The 21,576-nt window shown below is 40.4% G+C and overlaps 1 protein-coding gene and 1 pseudogene across 1 annotated transcript; both read right to left on the minus strand.

The window, feature by feature from the left end:
* Positions 1 to 14,526: 14,526 nt before the first annotated feature.
* Positions 14,527 to 16,668, minus strand: LOC148861065 (putative pectinesterase/pectinesterase inhibitor 21). Its single transcript, XM_088983046.1, has one exon. The coding sequence runs from the start codon at positions 16,629 to 16,631 to the stop codon at positions 15,465 to 15,467; it is 1,167 nt and encodes a 388-aa protein (XP_088839172.1). The 5' UTR covers positions 16,632 to 16,668; the 3' UTR covers positions 14,527 to 15,464.
* LOC148861066 (pectinesterase pseudogene) lies at positions 14,811 to 15,385 on the minus strand (annotated as a pseudogene).
* Positions 16,669 to 21,576: the final 4,908 nt, after the last annotated feature.

Consider the following 21,576-nt stretch of genomic DNA (forward strand, 5'->3'; position numbering starts at 1 on the left):
TCTTTCTGGTCCAAAGTTCATAGTGTTCAGAACCAATTTGATTGAAACCCGATTCGGCACGTAAATCGCAGTCTCTAATGCGTAACGCCAAAAGGATGTGGGTAACTCTGAGTGTATGAGAAGTGACTGGACCATATCCAATAAGGTCCTATTCCTCCTCTCTAAAACACCGTTAAGTTGTGGTGTAGTAGGAGGAGCTAATTGTGATACTATCCCATTTTCTTTTAAGTAGTCCCTGAATTCGTCAGAGAGATACTCGCCACCTCGATTTGATCGATGTGCTTTAATTTCTCTCTCTAACTATTTCTCGTCCTCTTGTCTAAACTCTTTGAACTTTTCAAAGCATTCAGACTTGTGTCTCATTAGGTATACGTAACCATATTGTGAAAAATCATCTATGAAGGTGATGAAATACACATGTTGATTCCATGTCCTAACACTCAGGGGACCACATACATCAGTATGTATTAGGTCAAGTGTGCCTGTACATCATTCAGGCTTACCGTTAAATGTTCTCTTCGTCATTTTGCCTTGTACGCAAGGCTCCTAGGTGGGAAGATCTTCTACAGTTAGAAAATCCAAAGAACCATTCTTTACCAACCTTGTGATTCGGTCAACATCGATGTGGTCAAGTCGGTAATGCCATAGACACGTGGGATTAATTGTATCATGGGCTTTCTTCTTAGGAATTTCATCTGACGTAGTTTTGGTTATGTTAGTTTCTAGAGAAGAATGTAGAACATAGAGACCATTCTCCAGTTCCCCATATGCGATGAATCTGTTATTTCTTTAAATAGTAATCATATTACTAAGAAGATAGAATAACCATCTGCACATAGTTTTGAGATAGAAATCAAATTTCTCCTTAAATTTTGTAGATAAAGACAATCTCTCAGTACAATAGTTCATTCTCTAAAAAGTAACTCCACGATTCCTATGGTCGTGGCTGGAACAGTTGCAGTAGTCTCCAAGTAGAGTGTGACTTCTACTTTACTCAGCCTTCTGCTTACTTTGAACCCCTGTAGTGAGTTACACGCATGAGTTGAATCCCCAGAGTCAATACACCAGGACGCAAAAGCTAGCAACAGATTGGTTTCTATAACACAAGTTTCGAAATTACCTTTCTTGTATTCCAGGTAGGTGGGACAGTTTCTTTTCCAGTGGTCAGCCTTCTTGTAGAAGTGACAGACATCCGATGCTTTGTCTTTCTTCTACTTCTTGCCCTTAGTGGCTTTCTTCTGAGGCTTGTTTGCCTTCCTCTTTCTCTTGCCTTTCTTGCTAGCTTCCACAAGCATAGCTACAGGCTCATCCTTTCTAATAAGTTCTTCAGCTCTTTGCAACATATTGCTTAGATCTTGCTATCTGACATTCATCTTGTTCATGTTATATGATGAATGGATTGAAAGAAAGAGGCAAAGAATTAAGGATAGCATATATCTGGGTCCCAAGGTCTAGCCTGGATCCAAGAGCCTCCAATTTTTTGATGTATCCCATCATCCAAAGACAATGGTTGTGAAGTTGTTGGCCCTTGGTCATTTGTGCGGTCATGAACTGTTTCAAGATCTTCTATCGAGTAGAACGATTCTGCTCTTCATAAATCATCCTAAGACTGTCCAATATGTCCTTGGCAAGTTCGATCTGATCGAACTACCTCTGTATTGGGTTGTCCAGGGAGGAAATGATGTAACACCAGGCAAGGGAGTTTTTCTCCTCCCATTCCTGATAATCTCTCCTTCAAGCCTCAGAAGCCCTATTACCCAGACGCTCCGGGGCAAGATTCTTTGCCACTTTGTCTAGCTTTTCAGAAGCTAGGACTAGCAAAAAATTCTTGTACCAGTCCACATAATTTGGGCCCCTCAACTTGTTGTCATCATGCAATTTTGCAAATGATCCGTTTGCCATTTTTTGATGAAAGAGCAAACATCAGTCCACAACCATATTTGATTCATGTTCATTTCATAGATATGGATTTTAATCTATGTTCCATTTCCATTTATTCATCTCTAAGATTTCCCTCCTTTCTCAGTGACAGAGACTACGGGTTGTCTTTGGAAATGTGGGAAATCACATAGGGTGCATGGAGCCAACTGTTTCAACTGCATGACCTCACCACCGTTATGTGAAGGATCATAACCACTCATCATATGAGTTCTCCCTTTTGGCCTCTGTCACACAAGGCTCAGAGCCATTTTTAGATAAACCTTTCTGTCCAATGAGTGCTTACCCATCATATTCATGAACATCAAGGTACCGTGAGAGAGTTCCCATTTTTTGGTGAAGCCCCTCCCACATCGGTCTATGACGCCCCTATCATCTTATGAAACACTCTAATAGATCCAACAGCAAATGGATACCCCAATTTTACGGTGTTTTTTCTCATTACTGATGGACCCATCATTGTGCTAATGGTGGAAGGCCTTTAGAGAGTCCATCATATGAATCTCCCTATCACATGCATTCATATTTGCTGGAGGGAACAAAATTACGCCCTACTTCTAATTTAGGTCAAACCAAAGTGGCTCCCACTGACTTTCATAAAGTCAGATTTCCGGTGGGCTTTAATTGGCTAGGGGTTCCATACGCATCACTTTTCAGGGTTGTGGGGCCCGCCAAGTAGAGAGGGGGTCATCCAATGACCTTAAGGGACACCATGGCAATGATGTGCATTCAGCCATGGTGTGCGCAAGAGCCACTAACGATTCAACATGGGCCAAGTGCTTATGGCCCATGGTTGCAACACATCAAACATTCAAACATCGCATGTAAAGGAGGAATTGATCCAATCAATTAACTGCTGTAAAGCCCATTGAATAGCCCATTTAAAAACCTAAGCATTAGCAATTAATGTCTACTAGGTGTAAGGGATGAATTGCAGTTAGCAGTTCGGCCCATACAACTTTTCTCACAATAATGGGCTTTTGCAGTTTTAACCCTTTAAAACTGGGCTTTACAGGTGGGCCGAATTAATCCCTGTAATTGAACATCAGATTCCGAACAACAAGTGTGAGAAATATGGACTGAAAAATAGACCCTTTCAAACCCCAGATTTGGTCCAAACAGTTTTGGTCCAATCTAGTCCGAAATGGTCCAAAACTGATTTTCAATTCAAGAATTAATTCATGAAAGATCTGAAATTAATAATCTTGATTTTAAACAATCACAAATCAACATGGACTATTCGCACCACCTGCAAAATAGAGGTTAATCACAAATGTTACAGTTTCATAAACTGTAAATCGCAGGAAGCGATTTCTCCATCTGCAAATCTCCAGTGCTGCCATCTTCTTCCTTCTTCTTTAAACAAGAAAATGAATAACAGAAATCCTATTTTTATTAATTAATTACATTCTTGATCAAATCCTATACATTCAGTCTAGAAAAAAAATTATTTACAGACCGAATTGAATAAAATAAATGAAAAGGCTGCAAAGACCATCTGCACCAAAATTGCACTGTGATCTCCAGGTTTGAACAGTCCATTAAATAAAAAATAAATAAAGAACAATTCTAAATAAATTTTGGATTTAACAAAAATTAATTTCAGATCAATCGCCCTTACCAAGAAACCATTTCTTGAAAAAAAAGAAAGCAATCTACACAGATCTTGGCAGAACATCTTTTGTCCATCTACGCAGGGTCAGATCTGATTTTCTTTTGGTTCAAGATTTGAACCTGTGGCTCTGATACCACTGAAAGAATGGTAGGATCCATCTAATGGACGCTAGGAAGGGTGCGGAATGGGTGGGCGAATTTCAAAAATTTCCTACCTTCTTCCAACTAGGAATCATATTCCCTAAATTTAGAATATAATATTCAAGGATTCTACTTGAATCATAATCAAACCAGATCTGAACCAAAAGGAAATAGGAAGGTTTATACCTGTTCCAGAGAAACAATATCTCCCAAAGTTGGTGTTCACGCCCAAAGAAAAAACCAAGATTCGCTCCTGCTGAAGATGACACAACTGTGGATGGAACAGAACCAGCAGGGTGCGTCCTACATACTGGATTCTTCGCAAAAATCCTCTAGAAACCTTGAACACTGAACCTTTTGGTCTTTCTTGCAAGACTGTTGTCAAGAACTGATTTCTTGACTTCCTAATGCTGCAAAGATCCAATCTTGCAACAGGGAATGGCGGCTGCTTGAGGAGGAGAAATCCAGGGACGAAGAGGACTGAACTGTGTCTCTTCTCTCTAGAGTCTGTGATAGATCAAATCTCAATTCGCAGGAGGTATCTCTTGCATACAAACCCTAGTTCAAAATCTGATATTTCTGATAGGGTTTTCTCCTCCTAATTTTTTGGGAATTATCCCAATCCAAATCAGTATTTGGATAGGGGATAATCTTAATCCTATCTGCAAATTAAGTTAACTGACTCCTGATCTTATCAGAAGGTTACCAGATTCAAATCTAATTTGAATTTGGTCTCTTAGAGTGGATAAGGTTAAAGACCCAATCCTTTTACTAACATTAATATCAGATTCGCCCCATTAATAGGTTATCATATCAACCCAGTTCGAAATGGGCTTTTCAACCATTAAGGGTTCAGTGTTTAACTAGTTTCTAATATGCTGCCTAGTTGGGCTTCTTTGTAATGCGTGGGTCCCAAGCATTGATCTACACACCAGCCACATGGGTTCGGCCCAGCCTTTATTACAATGCCCAGCCGAATTCACTGAAAGACTCAGTGACCCGCTTGATCCCATCACATGGACCCTATGGGCCCAACACTTACATTAAGTTGTCCCTGGGCCAAGCCATCTTATAAAAACCTAGGGACTGTGGGTAGGTGCAAGATTATCCCATCAGGTATTGTCCTAAATAGTCTTACACTTAACTTCTTAGTCCTTAATGATCAAGCACTGCCCGACAAGAGAAGACCTCTCCCTCGGCTGCAAGGAACAGTGCCATACTCTCTACTCACATGGATCTCGGGAATTAAAACCTTTTGCAAATCTTTTGAAACCGTACATATACATATATATATATATATATATATATATATTAATTTTGCAAAACAAAATTCCAACGACTGAACTCAACTGCCGGCAGTTTGGTTTCCATCAGAGAGAGTGCATTCCCGATCATTACCATTGTCTAACAAAGGGGCTGATCCTGTCACTATGATCACTCACTTAGATGAATTCTCGACTGCCCCAACATGTCCAGGTTTTGACCCCCACTAAGGATCCCACTGATTGAAACATCAAAGACAGCCCGATTCTACACCTAGTGATGTGTCATAATTGAGTCTAGGGGTCAGGTGTAACTTTCTAGTTTTGCCCATCTGTCTCCAAGGTCTAGGGCAATACTGGAAATCTGGTCCGGTTCAAGGGTTCAAGCAATCCCGTACTGCATGTGCCTTAGGTCTTACCGTGATGGCCGAAACAAGCCATCCCTACACTTGGTGGCACATCAGTATCAGCCTTGGGAAGATAAATCTCCCCAGACTAATCCAATGGCTATGAACATTTAAAACTAACACAAGTTTCTATAAGTATCCAGTTTTAGGGTCTTACACAGAATTAAACCAAACAACATGAATCAAACATGTACTTTATTTATTTACACTAAATGTCAAAAGTACATCAAAATGGATTGAAGCTAAGGACATACAAAACTGTCTAACAGGAACTACTCCTAACTCATGAACGAACTTCTTCATCCACATGGCTTCTTTGGCAGCCTTTAGACATTACAAGCAAGCAATAGACATTCTTGTCTCCAGAGATGAAATCACAAGAAGAGAGAATCTGCACCCTGCAAATACTCTCTTGTCGCCTCCTTCCTGCAGCCGCCACCTACAGCAGTTCGATCTCCAGTTCTTGGGAGAAATCAAGATTGGATCTTGATTCCAATCTTGTGGAGAAAAGATTGGTGGGAGTTGTATTCACAAGCCGTCCAGGTGATTCTTGAGAAGGATCAAGTTCTTTTGGAAGAACACTACTGATTCTGCTCCACCCTACACTGCGCCATTTTCAGTGGGAGCAGATTTTGGATCCTTCCTTAAGCGTGAACACCTCCATTGGGAGATACTACTTCTTTGTATCAGGTATTATCTCTCCCTACTCCTTTTGGTTAAGATCTGGTTCAGTTTATGGTTCAAGAATGATCCTTGAAAATATGATTTTTTAAATGGGGAATTCGATTCCCAGTTGAAGGGAGAGAAAAATTTTTGAAATTCGCCCCCTTAATCCACAATCTCTAGGCATCCATGTGATGGATTTCCAATCCCTTCAATGGGCTCATCCTTTTTAATCAATTGTTCAGCTCTTTGCAACATATTGTTGAGCTCTTGCAAGCTGACATTCAGCTTGTTCATGTTGTAGTTCATGATGAATGGATTAAAGGATGGAGGCAGAGAGTTGAGAATAGCATCGATCTGTGTTACCAGATCCAACCTAGATACAAGAGCCTCCAGTTCATTGATATAACCCATCATTCGGAGACAATGATCGTGAACTTGTTGGTTCTTGGACATCTACGTGGTCATGAACTATTTCAAGACCTTTTGCCAAGTAGAATGATTCTGCTCTTCGTACATTGTCTTAAGACTATCCAATATGTCCTTGGCAAGTTCGATTTGATCGAACTGCCTCTGAATTGGATTGTCCAAAGAGGCAATGATATAGCAGCGGGCAAGGGAGTTTTTCTCCTCCCATTCTTTGTATTCTCATCTACGGGCCTTAGAAGCCCTATCTCCTGGACGATCCGGGGTAGGATTCTTGGCTATCTTATCTAACTTTTTAGATGTTAAGACCAACATAAGGTTCCTGTACCAGTCGGCATAGTTTGAGCTCTTAAGCTTGTTGTTGTCAAGAAGCTTTGCAAATGATCCGTTTGCCATTTTCTGATAAAAGAGCAAACATCAGTCCACAGCCTAATTTGATTCATGTTCATTTCATAGATATGGATTTTAATCTACGTTCCATTTCCATTTATTCATCTCTGAGATTTCCCTCCTTTCTCAGTGATGGATACTACGGGTTGTCTCTGGAAATGTGGGAAATCACATAGGGTGCATGGAGCCAACTGTTTCAGCTGCATAACCCCACCACCTTTCTGTGAAGGATCATATCCACTCATCATATGAGTTTTTCCTTTGGCCTCTGTCAGACAAGGTTCAGAGCCATTTTCAGGTAAACCTTTCTGTCTAGTGAGTGCTCACCCATCATATTCGTGAATGCCAAGGTACCGTGAGAGAGTTCCCATGGCAAAGATGTGCATTCAGCCATGGTGTATGTAAGAGCCACTTTCGAATAAGCATGGGCCAAGTACTTATGGATCATGTACGCAACACATCACACATCCAAACATCTCATGCAAGGATAAATTGATCCAATCAATTAATTATCTTTAAGGCCCATTGGAAGCCCGTCAAAAATCCATAATATTAACCATTAATATTATCTAGGTATATGGGCTGAATTAGGGTTACCCAGTTCGGCCCATATAGTTTTATCCTTTGAAGTTGGCTTTTAGTAGTTTTAACTATTTAAAACTGGGCCTTTATAGGTTGGGCCAAATTAACCATTTAATTAAATATCAATCCTCAGGCCCATTAGTGGGAAAAAATAGGGCTGACTTTCATCCTTGATTAAACCCTGGATATGGTCCAAACAGTTTGAACCAATCTTGGTTCAAATGGGTCTAGGGTTTGATCTTTAATTAAAACCTTAATTCGAGAAAATAATCTAAAATTAAATAACTGATAAAAGAAAATAAAAAATCAGTTAATCAAGGCAGTTCGCACGCTCCATCCTGCAAAACAGAGGTTACATCACAGATTACAATTTCACAAACTGCAAATCGCAGATAGCGAATATCCCATCTGCGAAATTTCCTTCTCTGCGCTGCCATCTTCGATCCAAAATAAAATTAAATAGAAATCCTATTTCTATTAATAATTACATCAGATCGAATGCCTATACATTGTGTCTAAAATAAAAAAAAAATATTTACAGACCAAATGTAATAAATAAATTCAAGAAACTGCAAATCTTGTAGTTCTCCTGCGCAAACCAAGAATTCGATCTCCTCTTGTACAAATAGCCCATAAATCAAGAAAATCATATAGAACTATTCTAAATAATAACCAAATTTATATAAAATTAATTTCAGATTATTTGCCCATCAGTTTTGGGAACAAATTTCCCAAAACCCATATCTGCGCAAATTGGGTAGAACGCCTTCTCCCTGTTTGCGTAGGTTCAGATCTGAAATAGAATGGTTCAAGATTTGAACTATGGCTCTGATACCACTAAAGGGATAGAAAATCCATCACATGGATGCCCAAAGATTGTGGAATAAGGGGGCAAATTTCAAAAAATTTTTCTCTCCCTTCAATTGGGAATCGAATGCCCTATTTAGAAAATCATATTTTCAATGATCATTCTTGAACCATAAACTGAACTAGATCTGAACCAAAAGGAGTAGGGAGAGATAATACCTGATACAGAGAAGTAGTATCTCCCAATGGAGGTGTTCACGCCCTAGGAAGGATCCAAAATCTACTCCCACTGAAGATGGCACAGTGTAGGGTGGAGCAGAATCAGCAGTGTTCTTCCGAAAGAACTTGAACCTTCTCAAGAATCACCTGGATGGCTTGTGAATACAACTCTCACCAAACTTTTCTCCAAAAGATTGGTATCAAGATCCAATCTTGATATCTCCCAAGAACTGGAGATCGAACTGCTGTAGGCGGCGGCTGTAGGAAGGAGGCAGCAAGTGAGTATTTGTAGGGTGCAGATTCTCTCTTCTTGTGATTTCAGCTCTAAAGACAAGAATGTCTGTATTGCTTGTTTGTCATGTCTAAAGGCTGCCGCCCCCTCTTCCTTTTATAGACTTAAAGAGATCAGCTTCTAATCCCATTAGGGGTTGCTTATCCAAATCATATTTGGATTAGAAGTCCCTTTAAGTGATAAGGGATAACCCTTATCTTATTTGCAGATTAGATCAGCCATCTCCTAATCTAATTAAGAAGTTTCCAGATCTAAATCTTATTTAGATCTTGGACTCTCTAAGTGGGTAGGGTGTGGGCCCAATCCTATCAGCTGATCCATCTCAGAATTCGTCCCTTAAGTGACTAATCAAATTGGCCTAGTTCGAAATGGGCTTCAGACCCATTTAAGGTTATGTATTCATTTAGCCTTCCAAACTGCTGCCCAGTTGGGCTTCCTTGTATGGCGTGGGACCCAAACATTGATCTACACATCAGCCACTTGAGTTCGGCCCAGCCTTTGTTACAAGGCCTAGCCGAATACACTGTTATGGACAGTGCACCCCCTGAAACCCATCAGTCTATGGGCCCAACACTTACCCTAAGTGGTCCTTGGGCCAAGCCACCTTCTAACACCAGGGACTATGGGCAGATGCAAGATTAGCCCATCAGGTATTATCCTCATTGGTCTTAAACTTAACCTCTCAGCCCATAATGGTCATATACTGCCCGACAAGAGAGGACCTCTCCTTGGCTACAAGGAACAGTGTTGCACTCTCTGCTTATATGGATCCCGGGAATTAAAACCTATTTGCAAACATTTTGAAACCATAATATATATATTTTTATATCTCATATAAAATATATTTTGCAGTAACAAATCTCAATGATTGAAATTGGCTACCGGCAGTCTTAGTTTCCATCAGTGAGAGGGCATCCCCGATCATTACCTTTGTCCGACAAAGGGGCTGATCCTGTCACTATGATCACCCACTCAGATGAATTCTCAGACCATCCCAACATACCTAGGTTTTGACCCCCGCTAAGGATCTCACTGATTGGTACATCAAAGACAACCTAATCCGACACCCAGTGCAGTATCATAATCGAGTCTAGGGGTCGGTTGCAACTTTCTAGTTTTGCCCATCAATCTCCAAGGTCTAGGGCAATACTGAAAATCGGGTCCAGTTCAAAGATTCAATTAATCCTACACTGTAAGTGCCTAGGGTCTCACCCCGGTAGCTAAGACAAGCTACCCCAACCGACTTGGTGGTACCACAGTGTCGGCCTTCTCAGGATAGGTCTCCCCAGACCGACCCACTGGCTGTGAACATTCTAAAATAACACGAGTCTCATTAAGTGTCCAGTTTAAGGGTATTACGCAGAAACATACCAAGGGAACATGAATCAAATATGCACTTTTATTCATTTACAATAAACTCATAAAGTACATCATTTTGATTGAAGCTAAGGGCATAAAAAACTGTCTAACGGCCTATACATTCAGTCTAAAAAAAAAATTACAGACCAAATGTAACAAAATGCCTCCAATTTCCATTTACTGTGATAATGACGCAACTCTGTCAAGAGCCTACTGTGGTACCTACAATTGTAAGTCCAGACATATAAGTCTGAGACATGATTTTGTTAGGCAGCTGATTCAAGATGTAGTCATCACTATAACCTATGTGAGGTCAAGTAAAAACTTGGTTGATCCTCTTACCAAGTGCTTGGCCAGATAATTGGTAAGAATGACAACCAAAGAGATGAGATTAAAACTCTTTACTTAGTCACCTGTAATGGTAACCCAACCTGAACTGAAAAACCATAAGTATTGTGTTTAATGGGTAACAACAAGTTACAACAATGTGACTGTTAGCCCTGACATTGAGAAATTTCCCATCACAACATAAACAATGTTGTCTGTTATGATGAGAGGTTGAGTTAAACTCTTAATGAAGTTCTGAAATGTGTTAAATAACAGAACACATAGTGGAACTTCACCTATGTGAACATAGAAGTGGTGCCGCTTCTCATGAGAGTTTGGGTTTGCTCTCATGATTGTTCATGAAACCAGGAAAGAAGCACATGGCCATAATAGTGCTAAACAAAACTTGAAGCTCTTGTAGAGACTGAACATTTTTGTGTGTATAGGTGTCTCCGGTCTGTCTTGAGAGTAATTGGTTTAAGGTCTTACCACCAATAACTTTAACAAGGCTCTGAGATATCTATACTAATAAAAGGTTTAAGTTGATAAACACCTTTTGTATGCATAACTGTGTCATAGTAGTTTGGATTGAGAGAGAAATATGTCATTGATCAATCAATGTGGGGGATTGTTGGATTTTAATCTCATAAGAGATTAAATCCAATGGTTTTGATTGGTTAATTACATGAGAAATTGCACCTGCACACTTGATTGAAAAATTAGCTTTTCTCTTACAAAACCTAGTTTTAAACATGTCCCACATTGGAAAGTTATAAGCTTTGTTTTTAATATTTTAATAGGAGATGATTTACACTCCTTAGAAATAGTAGAGGAGAGTATGGGGGTTTGATACCGTGCAATGCGCGTGCACGCATGTGTGTGGCGCAATGAGGCGCTTTAGAGGTGCACTTTGCTCGCACTTCGCATGCATTCGTGTGGCTCGCGAAGGGTGGCTTTGGTCTTGGTGCGATGCTAACCGTTGATCACCGTTGATGAGATCAACAATGGTCATGATTTGATTGGGTGTGATCAAGAGGCACAATTGAAAGTAAACAGTCATTAACTGTTAACTACTTTTTAACATTGTGACTGTTCAAGGTGCCTTCTCTAAACCAGCACCTACCTTTTCTTCATACCTCTTCATAAACTATTTAAGGAGCATGAATCAGACTTCAAAAACACACATTTTTGAAATCCAATTTTTCTCTCTCTCTCTCTCTCAGTCCGGTCTGCTATAGTCTCATAGAAGGTTTCTCTAGAGACCTTCAACTTTGCTAGTTGCAGATTCTCGCCCAAGGCTCTGTTGTATCCCGGGAACGGATTTGCCTGTAACCCAATAGCAAACTCAGTGAAACTGAGTGGGGGCAAATAATGTTCTAAAGACAGTGTCTTCAGACATGCCTCAGAGCTTCTCCTCCAAAGTTACGGTAACCCCATTTTCCAACATGTAGTAGCATTATTTTAATTATAAAGAACTATTTTCAGAAGTTATCTAGTTTCCTAGATGGGTTTCCCATCAGGGTAGAGACTTTACTTCCAATCATTGGTCCTATCCTCGACCAGGTATCCTAGTTATTCCTTATCCCCATCCTTGGCTGTTAGACAGTTTATGTATGCCCTTAACTTCAATATGATTTGATGTACTTTTGTTATTTAGTGGAAATAAATAAAGTGCATGTTTGATTCATGTTGTTTGGTTTAATTCTATGTAAAACCCAAAAACTGGACATTTATAGAGACTCGTGTTAGTTTTTAAATGTTCACAGCCGTTGGATAAGTCTGGGTAGATTTATCCTACCAAGGCTGATACTGGTGTGCCACCAAGTGTTGGGATGGCCTGTCTCAGCCACCAGGGTAAGACCCGAGGCACATGCAGTATGGGATTACTTGAATCCTTGAACTGGACCAGATTTCCAGTATTGCCTTGGACCTTGGAGATAGATGGGCAAAACTGGAAAGTTACACCTGACCCCTAGACTCGATTATGACACTTCACTAGGTGTTGGATCAGGCTTCCTTTGATATGCCAATCAGTGAGATCCTTAGCGGGGATAAAAACCTGGGTATGTTGGGGCGGTTTGAGAATTCATCTGAGTGGGTGATCATAGTGATAGAATCAGCCACTTTGTCGGACAAAGGGTAATGATCGGGAATGCACTCTCTCTGATGGAAACCAAACTGACGGCAGTTGATTTCAATCGTTGGAATTTTGTTTTTGCAAAATTAATATATTTATATATATATATATATATGTACGGTTTCAAAATGTTTGCAAATGGTTTTAATTCCCGGGATCCATGTGAGAGGAGAGTGCGGCACTATTCCTTGCAGCCGAGGGAGAGGTCCTCTCTTGTCAAGCAGTGCTTGATCATTAAGGGCTGAGAGGTTAAGTGTAAGACCATTGAGGATAATACCTGATGGGCTAATCTTGCACCTGCCCACAGTCCCTGGGTTTTTATAAGATGGCTTGGCCCAGGGACCACTTAATGTAAGTGTTGGGCCCATAGGGTCCATATGATGGACTCTAGGGGTTCATTGAGTTTTTTAGTGAATTCGGCTAGGCCTTGTATTAAAGGCTGGGCCGAACCCATGTGGCTGGTGTGTAGATCAATGCTTGGGTCCCACGCCATACAAAGAAGCCCAACTGGGCAGCAGATTGGAAAGTAATTAGACACTGAACACTTAATGGGCCAGAAGCCCATTTCGAGGTGGGCTGATATGATCACCCATCCTTGGGGCGAATCTGAGATTAATGTTAGTAAAAGGATTGGGCCTTTAGCCTTATCCACTCTTGGAGACCAAATTCAAATTAGATTTGAATCTGGTAACCTCCTGATAAGATCAGGAGTAAGCTAACTTTATCTGCAGATAGGATTAAGATTATCCCCTATCCAAATACTGATTTGGATTGGGATAACTCCTAATTAGGAGGATTCTTAATCAAGAAGAAAGGAGGAGAAACCCTAACCAAAAAGGAGAGAAATACAACAGATTTCGAACCAAGAAAATCGCAAGAAAGGTTCTTGCAAATTGAGATCAGATCTCATACTCCAGAAAAAGAAAGACTGAAAAAGATTCAGTGTTTAGTACTTCCAGAGGATTCTTGTGAAGGATCTAGTGTGTAGGACACACCCTGCTGGTTCTGTTCCATCCACAACTGTGTCATCTTCAGCAGGAATGGATCTTGGAGCATTCTTTGGGCGTGAACACCAACTTTGGGAGATAGTGCTTCTCCGGATCAGGTATATTCCTCCCATTTGTCTTTTGGTACAGATCTGGTTTGATTATGGTTCAAGTAGGATCCTTGAATATTGTATTCTAAATTTAGGGAATATGATTCCCAGTTGGGAGAAGGTAGGAAAATTTTTGAAATTCGCCCACCCATTCCGCAACCTTTATGGCGTCCATTAGATGGATCCTACCATTCTTTCATTGGCCCCACTAGAGTAATCATGTTCAAGACCCAATTAAGTCGGGAAGGCAAGATATGAGGTGGGTATCTAATTAACAAAATTAACTTGTGTTATGTTTACTAATTAAGTTAGTTTGGCATTTGTAAGATAGTTTAATTTAATTCATAAAATTTATTTAAGAATAATTAATAAAAGCAAGGGAATTGATTGATAATAGAGAGAGAAATTTCTGTATAAATTATTAAAGAATAAATAATATCAGAGAAAGAGAGAGTTATAGTAAAAATAGTTAGGATTAAATTAAGAAGAAGATATTTCCGGAATACTTCTAGGTAACTAGTTGGGAATGGTTTTAGATGAGTTTACATGTGTCACACATTACAACACAAAAATAAAAATTCAAAAGAAAGCCGAAAATTGGGAGGGGGAGTGAACAAGGAGAGGCCACCAAACGTGGATGGAATTTCTTTTAGTAAATAACAAAGATTCTTTCTAAAATGTTGAAGCGTGTGTGATGTGTCATATATCATCAACCATGTTACCTAAAAGCATTTCTAAAATCACTTTCTCATAAAACATCTTCCACCAGACGTGGAAGTATACTTTATGAAGCATAAGTAGTGAAAAATAAATGGACTCTAACATCATTGATTGAGATTAGAATTAACATAAAACCGAGATATTAGTGAGTGAAAAAAAAAAGGCTCATTATTAAGCATTGACTAATTTCAAAATTAACATAGTTCGGATAGACTTCCCTCCAAACTCCCAAAAAGGGAACATCCCTGGAAGAAATTAATCACTTCCTACTAAAAAAGTGAAAAAAAAAATAAAAACAATAATACATTGTACGATTCTCACTTGCTGTCTCATTATTTGTACATTTATGTGTTAATACAGGATGTGGGACGTCTTATGTCTCATATTCTCTTCTATTGTGCTGCCTATTGTCAAGTAATTGCTTCATGGCTTAATGGCTCAACCCAAGGGTGACAGGTATTCCAGTTTCTGGCAACCACTCGTTCCCTTGAAGGAGTGGTCCAGCAGTGAAAGGAAGAGCCTCGTCTCTATTGGTGATGACCTTGAAACCCTTCCATTTGACCCTCTGGTTGGTGTTAGCACCTGGGCCAACGTTGTTATACTCGGCATAGAACAAAGTATCGAGTGCAAAGTTGCCTGCCCATGGCAACCACCCTTCAGGTCTGATTACATCACCAATTGTTGATTCCATGATAACCGTCACTGCATATTCTTTCCATGGGCGGCCCAAGTATGAAGGGATCTTCAACCTTTCTGGAACAAGCTTCGGTTCTGGCTCGATCTTGCAGTTCTGGAGAACCAAAGCAGAGCTCTCACCCTTCAATTTCTTTCCTTGTGCGGTCACTGTGTTTTGCTGGTTGTCCAGAGGCCTCCTAATGATGATCGTACTATCTTGAATCAATGTGATCGAGTCACCAAATATGAAGTCGATGGTACCAGAATGGCACAGTTTTTATAGAATTGACGATGGGCCTTAACATACAAGGTGTCTTGGTATCCATCCATTCTACAATTGAAGAAGGCCGCCCTATCGGCTTGGACACGAAGAGCCACTGCCTGATGCCCTTCTGGACCGGCTGTGTTTTCAAATCCAATCGACTTGCCGATGAATCCATCTCCAATAACAGCTACGAGAGGAATAGAAATTTATGAAAAACAAACTTGTTAGAATCAAGAAAATAGGAACTAAAGGAGAAAGGAATATTAAGTTGATTGGATCCTGCTTAAAGAACGAGGCAGTCTGAAATGTTGTGATGCCATCACGGTTGCTCTTGTGTCCAGTGATGATTGTAGTGGTTGGCCCATCTCCATACATCAAGATATTAGTCTTCTCTTTTGTGATTGTAATGCACTCGTCGTAGGTCCCGGCTTTCACATATATAACATATCTAGAAGCACTATTCTTGGGGTACGCGGCAATTGCTTCAGCAATTGTCTTGTACTGCCCACTACCATCTTTGGCCACCACTGCACTAGGCGCCAGTCGTCCATTGTCTTGCAAAGCTAAAAGCTTACGGTCCGATGGTGCAAACCAAGTAGGGTAGCCATCTGCATTTAAATGTCTATGGTGTCCGTGCTGTCCGTGATGTTGGTGCCGAGGCTTGATGTTGAAGCCAACGTCGATATTTAAGGCTTCGAGTATTGAAGACATCTCACCGATGATGGTGAGGGCGTTGCTGGTAAGCTGAGTGGCATTGAGGAGTCCATTTCTCATTGATCTCTTCACCTCTCGGTGCTGGAATCCATCAATGCATGACTCTTGATAAGACACAACAACGCTCAACCAATTCTTGAGCTCTGCAGTCAGATCAGCTGCTTTGTGCCTTTCATGGTGACCCACCATGGATATGGCTGATTGGAGCTCGTCGATGGCAAATTGCAACAACTCCTTGCAATCCTCGACTGCCATCTTGTCAATGGAGCCGTGGGCATCTTTAGCAATGACCCCTGACTTTTCCAATACAATTTGCACCTCTCGGGCGGTGACCTCAAAGGCGGCCTTGAGGTAATCATGAGGGGTAGCACTTGCATTGTTGGCTACGGGGGTAAGGGTTTTAATGCAAGAATCCTTGAAATCAGTGAAGGCACAGATTGCGTAGACTCTTTTCATTGTCGCTGACATAGCTTTATTGGCAATGTCTTCGACAGAGAATCCATGATGGCCGACGGCAGTATCGATGGTGGTACCAGAAATAAGGAGGAGCGAGATACCAAAGGCTATCAACTTGTCCATTTCTTTAATTGCCCACATTCTCTTTCACGCTCCTTTAAACTGACAAATTAAGGTTGAGGCTGAGGTGTTTGTGTGCGTGCGAGGGGTTCATAACATGCATGGTTAATCCCAGTTTAGCATAACTGCTTAATCAACTAACACCATCAAAGCCCCGTTAAATGTGGGGTCATTGACTGAGCACCACTTGTCTTTAACGAAAAGGTCGTGGGAGACACTTTCAAATTTCTTATTCAAATTGATTTTAATTTAGATTGTGTTGAACATAAACTTGGTCTGGCTTTGTTGGTTCAAAATATCGATATGATATACCCGGTGTGACCTCGTTCAAGGGGTAGACCAGCCTTAAATCGACCCCTTTGAACTAGCTTTAAAAAAAAAAAAAAGGAGAACAAGCTTCGATACAAGACGATATGCCTCTACAGATATTTTATATTTTGTCAATGGGCCTGACGGAGACAAGTTCCCTCATGTAGGACCCAAATCTCGAATTCACATCTGCACCCCATGAGGGGCCACCCCACAATGGGCCTGATGGAGACAAGTTCCCTCATGTAGGACCCAAATCTCGATATCACATCTGCACCCCATGAGGGGCCACCCCACAATGCCCCATAGCAGATCTCCACCTTGTATTGTGGAGCGCCCACTTGTGGGGCGCAGATGTGAGTTCTCCAATCTCTGAGTTCTTTTTTTTTAATTAAAAGCTATATTTGGGAAAAATATTTACTTAAATTATAGAAAAATATTATAATTTAAATTGGATAATCATTTATCAATTGCCCTATATATGTAGTGGCACTATTGTAATTATAAAGAACTATTTTCAAAAGTTATCTAATTTACTAGATGGGTTTCCTATCAGGGTAGAGACTTCCCATTGCTGGTCCTATCCTCGATCGGGTATCTAGTTATTCCTTACCCCCATCGTTGGCCCCACTAGATACTATGTGGGTATCTCAATTAACTAAATTAACTTGTGTTATGTTTACAAAGTTAGTTTGGTCTTTGTAAGTTAATTTAATTTGATTAAGTGATATAGTACAGGAGAAGGCCGATAAGTTTTTTGTAAGTTGGGACCATTCCAAGACACATAAGAAACAGAGATGATGTCACTGACCCAGCTTAGTAAATATTTACCGAGATAGCATCGACACAAGATTTCTATCTTAGTTCGTTTTTATCAAGTTAGCATTATTTCAAATTTATATTCAATTAGGACTTTCCTTTTGAATGATTTTAGTAGGATTCTATTTTGGATTGTTTTCTTAGATTAGGATTCTGATGTAGCACAATCCGGTCACTCCTAACAGGCGCTCGCATGGCTCCTGAGAGGTACCTGAGACAAGAGGAAAGAGGAAGAACTCCCAAGGGGTTTCCCGATGGAAACGCTCCGATGCTTAAGTTAGTATTGAGTGCAAGAAGAGAAAGGAGAACGAAAGCTAAGAGTGCAGGTTATACAAGTGATTCAAAGATACCTTGTTCCTTGAGAATAAGCCCCTTATAACTGAATTCCGTTGCTTCAGGCCCTCTGACCTCTGACAGGGCAGGTATAACCACCACTATCAGTCTGCCACAGCCGTTATAGGCAGGGCTGAGGTGGCACGCGCGGGACCGTCATGCAGGGTACGTGCTTGTCAGGTGTGGGACGCCTTTCTAAAGGTGGCAGGCATAGCGAGGGGGACATGCCTGCTGTCCACAGGTTTGTTGGGCATGGCGGTCGTGAAGGGATAGGATATCCATCACATGGACGCCCAAATCCTACAGACTGGACTGGGCAAATTTTCAAAAATTTCTCCCATCTTTGCAGGGAATCGTATTCCCTATTTTAGAAAAACATATTTTTCAAAGATCAATCTTGAACCCTTAACCAAACCAGATATGAACCAAAAGGAGTAAGAGGGAGGATGTACCTGATACAAAGAAATAGTATCTCCCAATGGAGGTATTCACGCCCAAGGAAGGATCCAAAATCTGCTCCCACTGAAGATGGCGCAGTGTAGGATGGAGTAGAATTAGCAATGTTCTTCCAAAAGAACTTGACCCTTCTCAATAATCAACAGGATGGCTTGTGAATACAGTTCCAATCAATCTTTTCCCCAAAAGATTGGTATCAAGATCAAATCATTTTTACTCCTATAGAGAGTAGGAAATCGAACTACTGGAGGTGGCAGCTGCAGGAAGGAGGTGGCAAGAGAGTATTCGCAGGGTGCAGAATTCTCTCTTCTTGTGATTTCAACTCTGAAGACAAGAGTTTTTGGGTTGCATCTCTAAAGGCTGCTGCCCTGTCCTTCTTTTATAATCTTAAAGGGATCAGCTCCTTATCCCATTAGGAGTTTTTGATCCAAATCATATTTAGATTAGAAGTTCCTTTAAGTGATAAGGGATAACCCTTATCTTATCTGCAGATCAGATCAATCATCTCCTAATCTAATTTGGAGGCTTCTAGATCTAAATCTTATTTAGATTTTGGACTCTCTAAGTGGATAGGGTCTAGGTCCAATCCTATTAGCTGATCCATCTCAGAATTCGCCCATTTTAATTCACTGATCAAATCAGCATAGTTCAAAATGGGCTTAAGGCCCATTTAAGGTTATGTACTCACTTAGCCTTCCAAACTGCTACCCAGTTGGGCTTCCTTGTATGGCGTGGGACCCAAACATTGATCTACACATCAGCCACATGGGTTTAGCCTTGCCTTTGTTACAAGGCCTGGCCGAATACACTGTTATGGACAGTGCACCCCGAAACCCATCTTATGGACTCCATGGGCCCAATACTTAACCTAAGTGGTCATTGGGCCAAACCACCTTGTAACACCCAGGGACTGTCGGCAGATGCAAGATTAGCCCTTCAGGTATTATCCTCAATGGTCTTACACTTAACCTCTCAGCCCATAATGATCACTCACTGCCAGACAAGAAAGGACCTCTCCCTCGGCTACAAGGAACAGTGTTGCACTCTCTATTTATATGGACACTGGGAATTAAAACCTTTTACAAATAATTTTGAAACCATAATATATAAACTTTTATATCTCATATAAAATATATTTTTCAAAACAAATCTCAATGATTGAAATTGGTTGCCAGCAGTCTTGGTTTCCATCAGTGAGAGTGCATCCCCGATCATTACCTTTGTCCGACAAAGGGGCTGATCCTGTCACTATGATCAACCACTCAAATGAATTCTCAAACTGTCCCAACATACCCAGGTGGAGGGATAGGATATCCATCACATGGACGCCCAAAGATTGCGGAATAAGGGGGCGAACTTCAAAAATTTTTCTCTCCCTTCAACTGGGAATCAAATTCCCTATTTAGAAAATCATATTTTCAAGGATCATTGGGGGGTGCCGAACCCAACCAAAGATAAATATTCTTGCTCTGGGTTAATAATTTGCAGATAGTGATGAGCAAGGTCGTTCTCCACAGGGATTGGGTGGATTTATTTCCGAGTAGATGGATTAAGGGGGGTTGTAAAGCTAACGAAAATTAGAAAATAGCAAAAAATAATAGAAAACAAAGATTAAATCGATGGGAGATGGTTTCCGGTTGAAGGGACAAGTTCAGCTTTGATTCGTAGCATTGATCCTTGATGCAAAGATAGATTCATAAGTTTATGAATAAATTGGTTATAGCTATTAACAAGCTCTAATAGCCAGCTTCTACTCTTATTATTAGACAACCAAAACAAGCTCTTTGATTGCTTCCCTTATTAATAGGCAGTCCTAAACAAGCTCTTACGATTTAACCTATTAATAGCATTAAGAGGGGAGAGACCTAATTCTGGTCAGCGATCTCACAAGCTCGGATCATTTAAACCAGATCATATATTTTTCTAACATAGATCAAAAATTTTTTTGCAATCAATTTATGTTAGTTGCCACCATGATCGAACCTACCAATCATATACGAAACTGGAGGTTCAATCGGCCATAGATTATTTCCATTGAATGAGCAAGGGGCCCTTCTTGCTTAATCAACAAAAATAATCATCACAGTTAATTAGCAGAAAACATATGAATACCCATAAACAATGAATTAAAATAAAAAAAAATCAATTAGATCTCACAATATTACAAAATCAATGAGAAATAAAAACTTACAGACACTTCATGATGAAAACGCAGCTTCTAGATGAGAAAGGGGGGCGAACTCTTGCTTCTTCCTCCTTGGTTGCTGATTTCCCTCTCTAAAGACTGAAGCTCTCCTGGAGGAATTGATGCCTTGGGTGCTGGTCCGCCCCCCCTTTATATGGATTTGGGGAGAGGGCTGCTCTCCAACTCCGTTAAGGAGATTATCCTCAAATTGGAAAGTCTTAGTCTAATTTGAACTTATCCTATCTAACTCTTATCTCTTATCTTTATAGGATTACAATTTGAGAATTTAAATCTGGTAAAACTCTTTTATTGAGATTACATTCAACTTCTATTCTAATGGGACACTTGGATCTTGAATTCGAATTGGGCTTCTTTAACAATTCGGGTTTGCTTCAAGACTCTCTGCGAAATGGGCTTCAGCTTGTGAAATGGGCCTTGCTACGAAATTGCTCTGATTTTGGGCCCGAATTCGTCTTTGATGCGGACCGATTCTGCAAAAACCCAAAACATAAAAGTTGTGGGCATTTTCCTTATCTTTCCAGTGCTTCCTGAAATATCCAAATCGGAGTCCGGAATTGAGAGTTAGGCCCATATCACTGATCGGTGCCGAAACTGTACAAAAACATCCGATTAGCCTTGTTTTCTTCCAATCGCCTTCTTGCTTGCCCTGAATTGAAATACAAGAGTAATAAGTCCAATTAGGTACCAATTAAGTGTAAAATACTGAATATTGAGGGATAAACATATGACAAATTTTATTCTTATCAATCACTATTGAACCATAAACTGAACCAGATCTGAATCAAAAGGAGTAGGGAGGGATTATACATGATACAGAGAAGCAGTATCTCCCAATGGAGGTGT

Source organism: Nelumbo lutea, chromosome 4, assembly GCF_056320005.1.
Source record: "Nelumbo lutea isolate HS-2025 chromosome 4, American lotus-T2T, whole genome shotgun sequence".
Lineage (NCBI taxonomy): Eukaryota > Viridiplantae > Streptophyta > Magnoliopsida > Proteales > Nelumbonaceae > Nelumbo > Nelumbo lutea.

Bases quoted from the DNA above. Each gene is read 5' to 3' on its own strand.
- LOC148861065 (XM_088983046.1), bottom strand. From the start codon at position 16,631: ATGTGGGCAATTAAAGAAATGGACAAGTTGATAGCCTTTGGTATCTCG.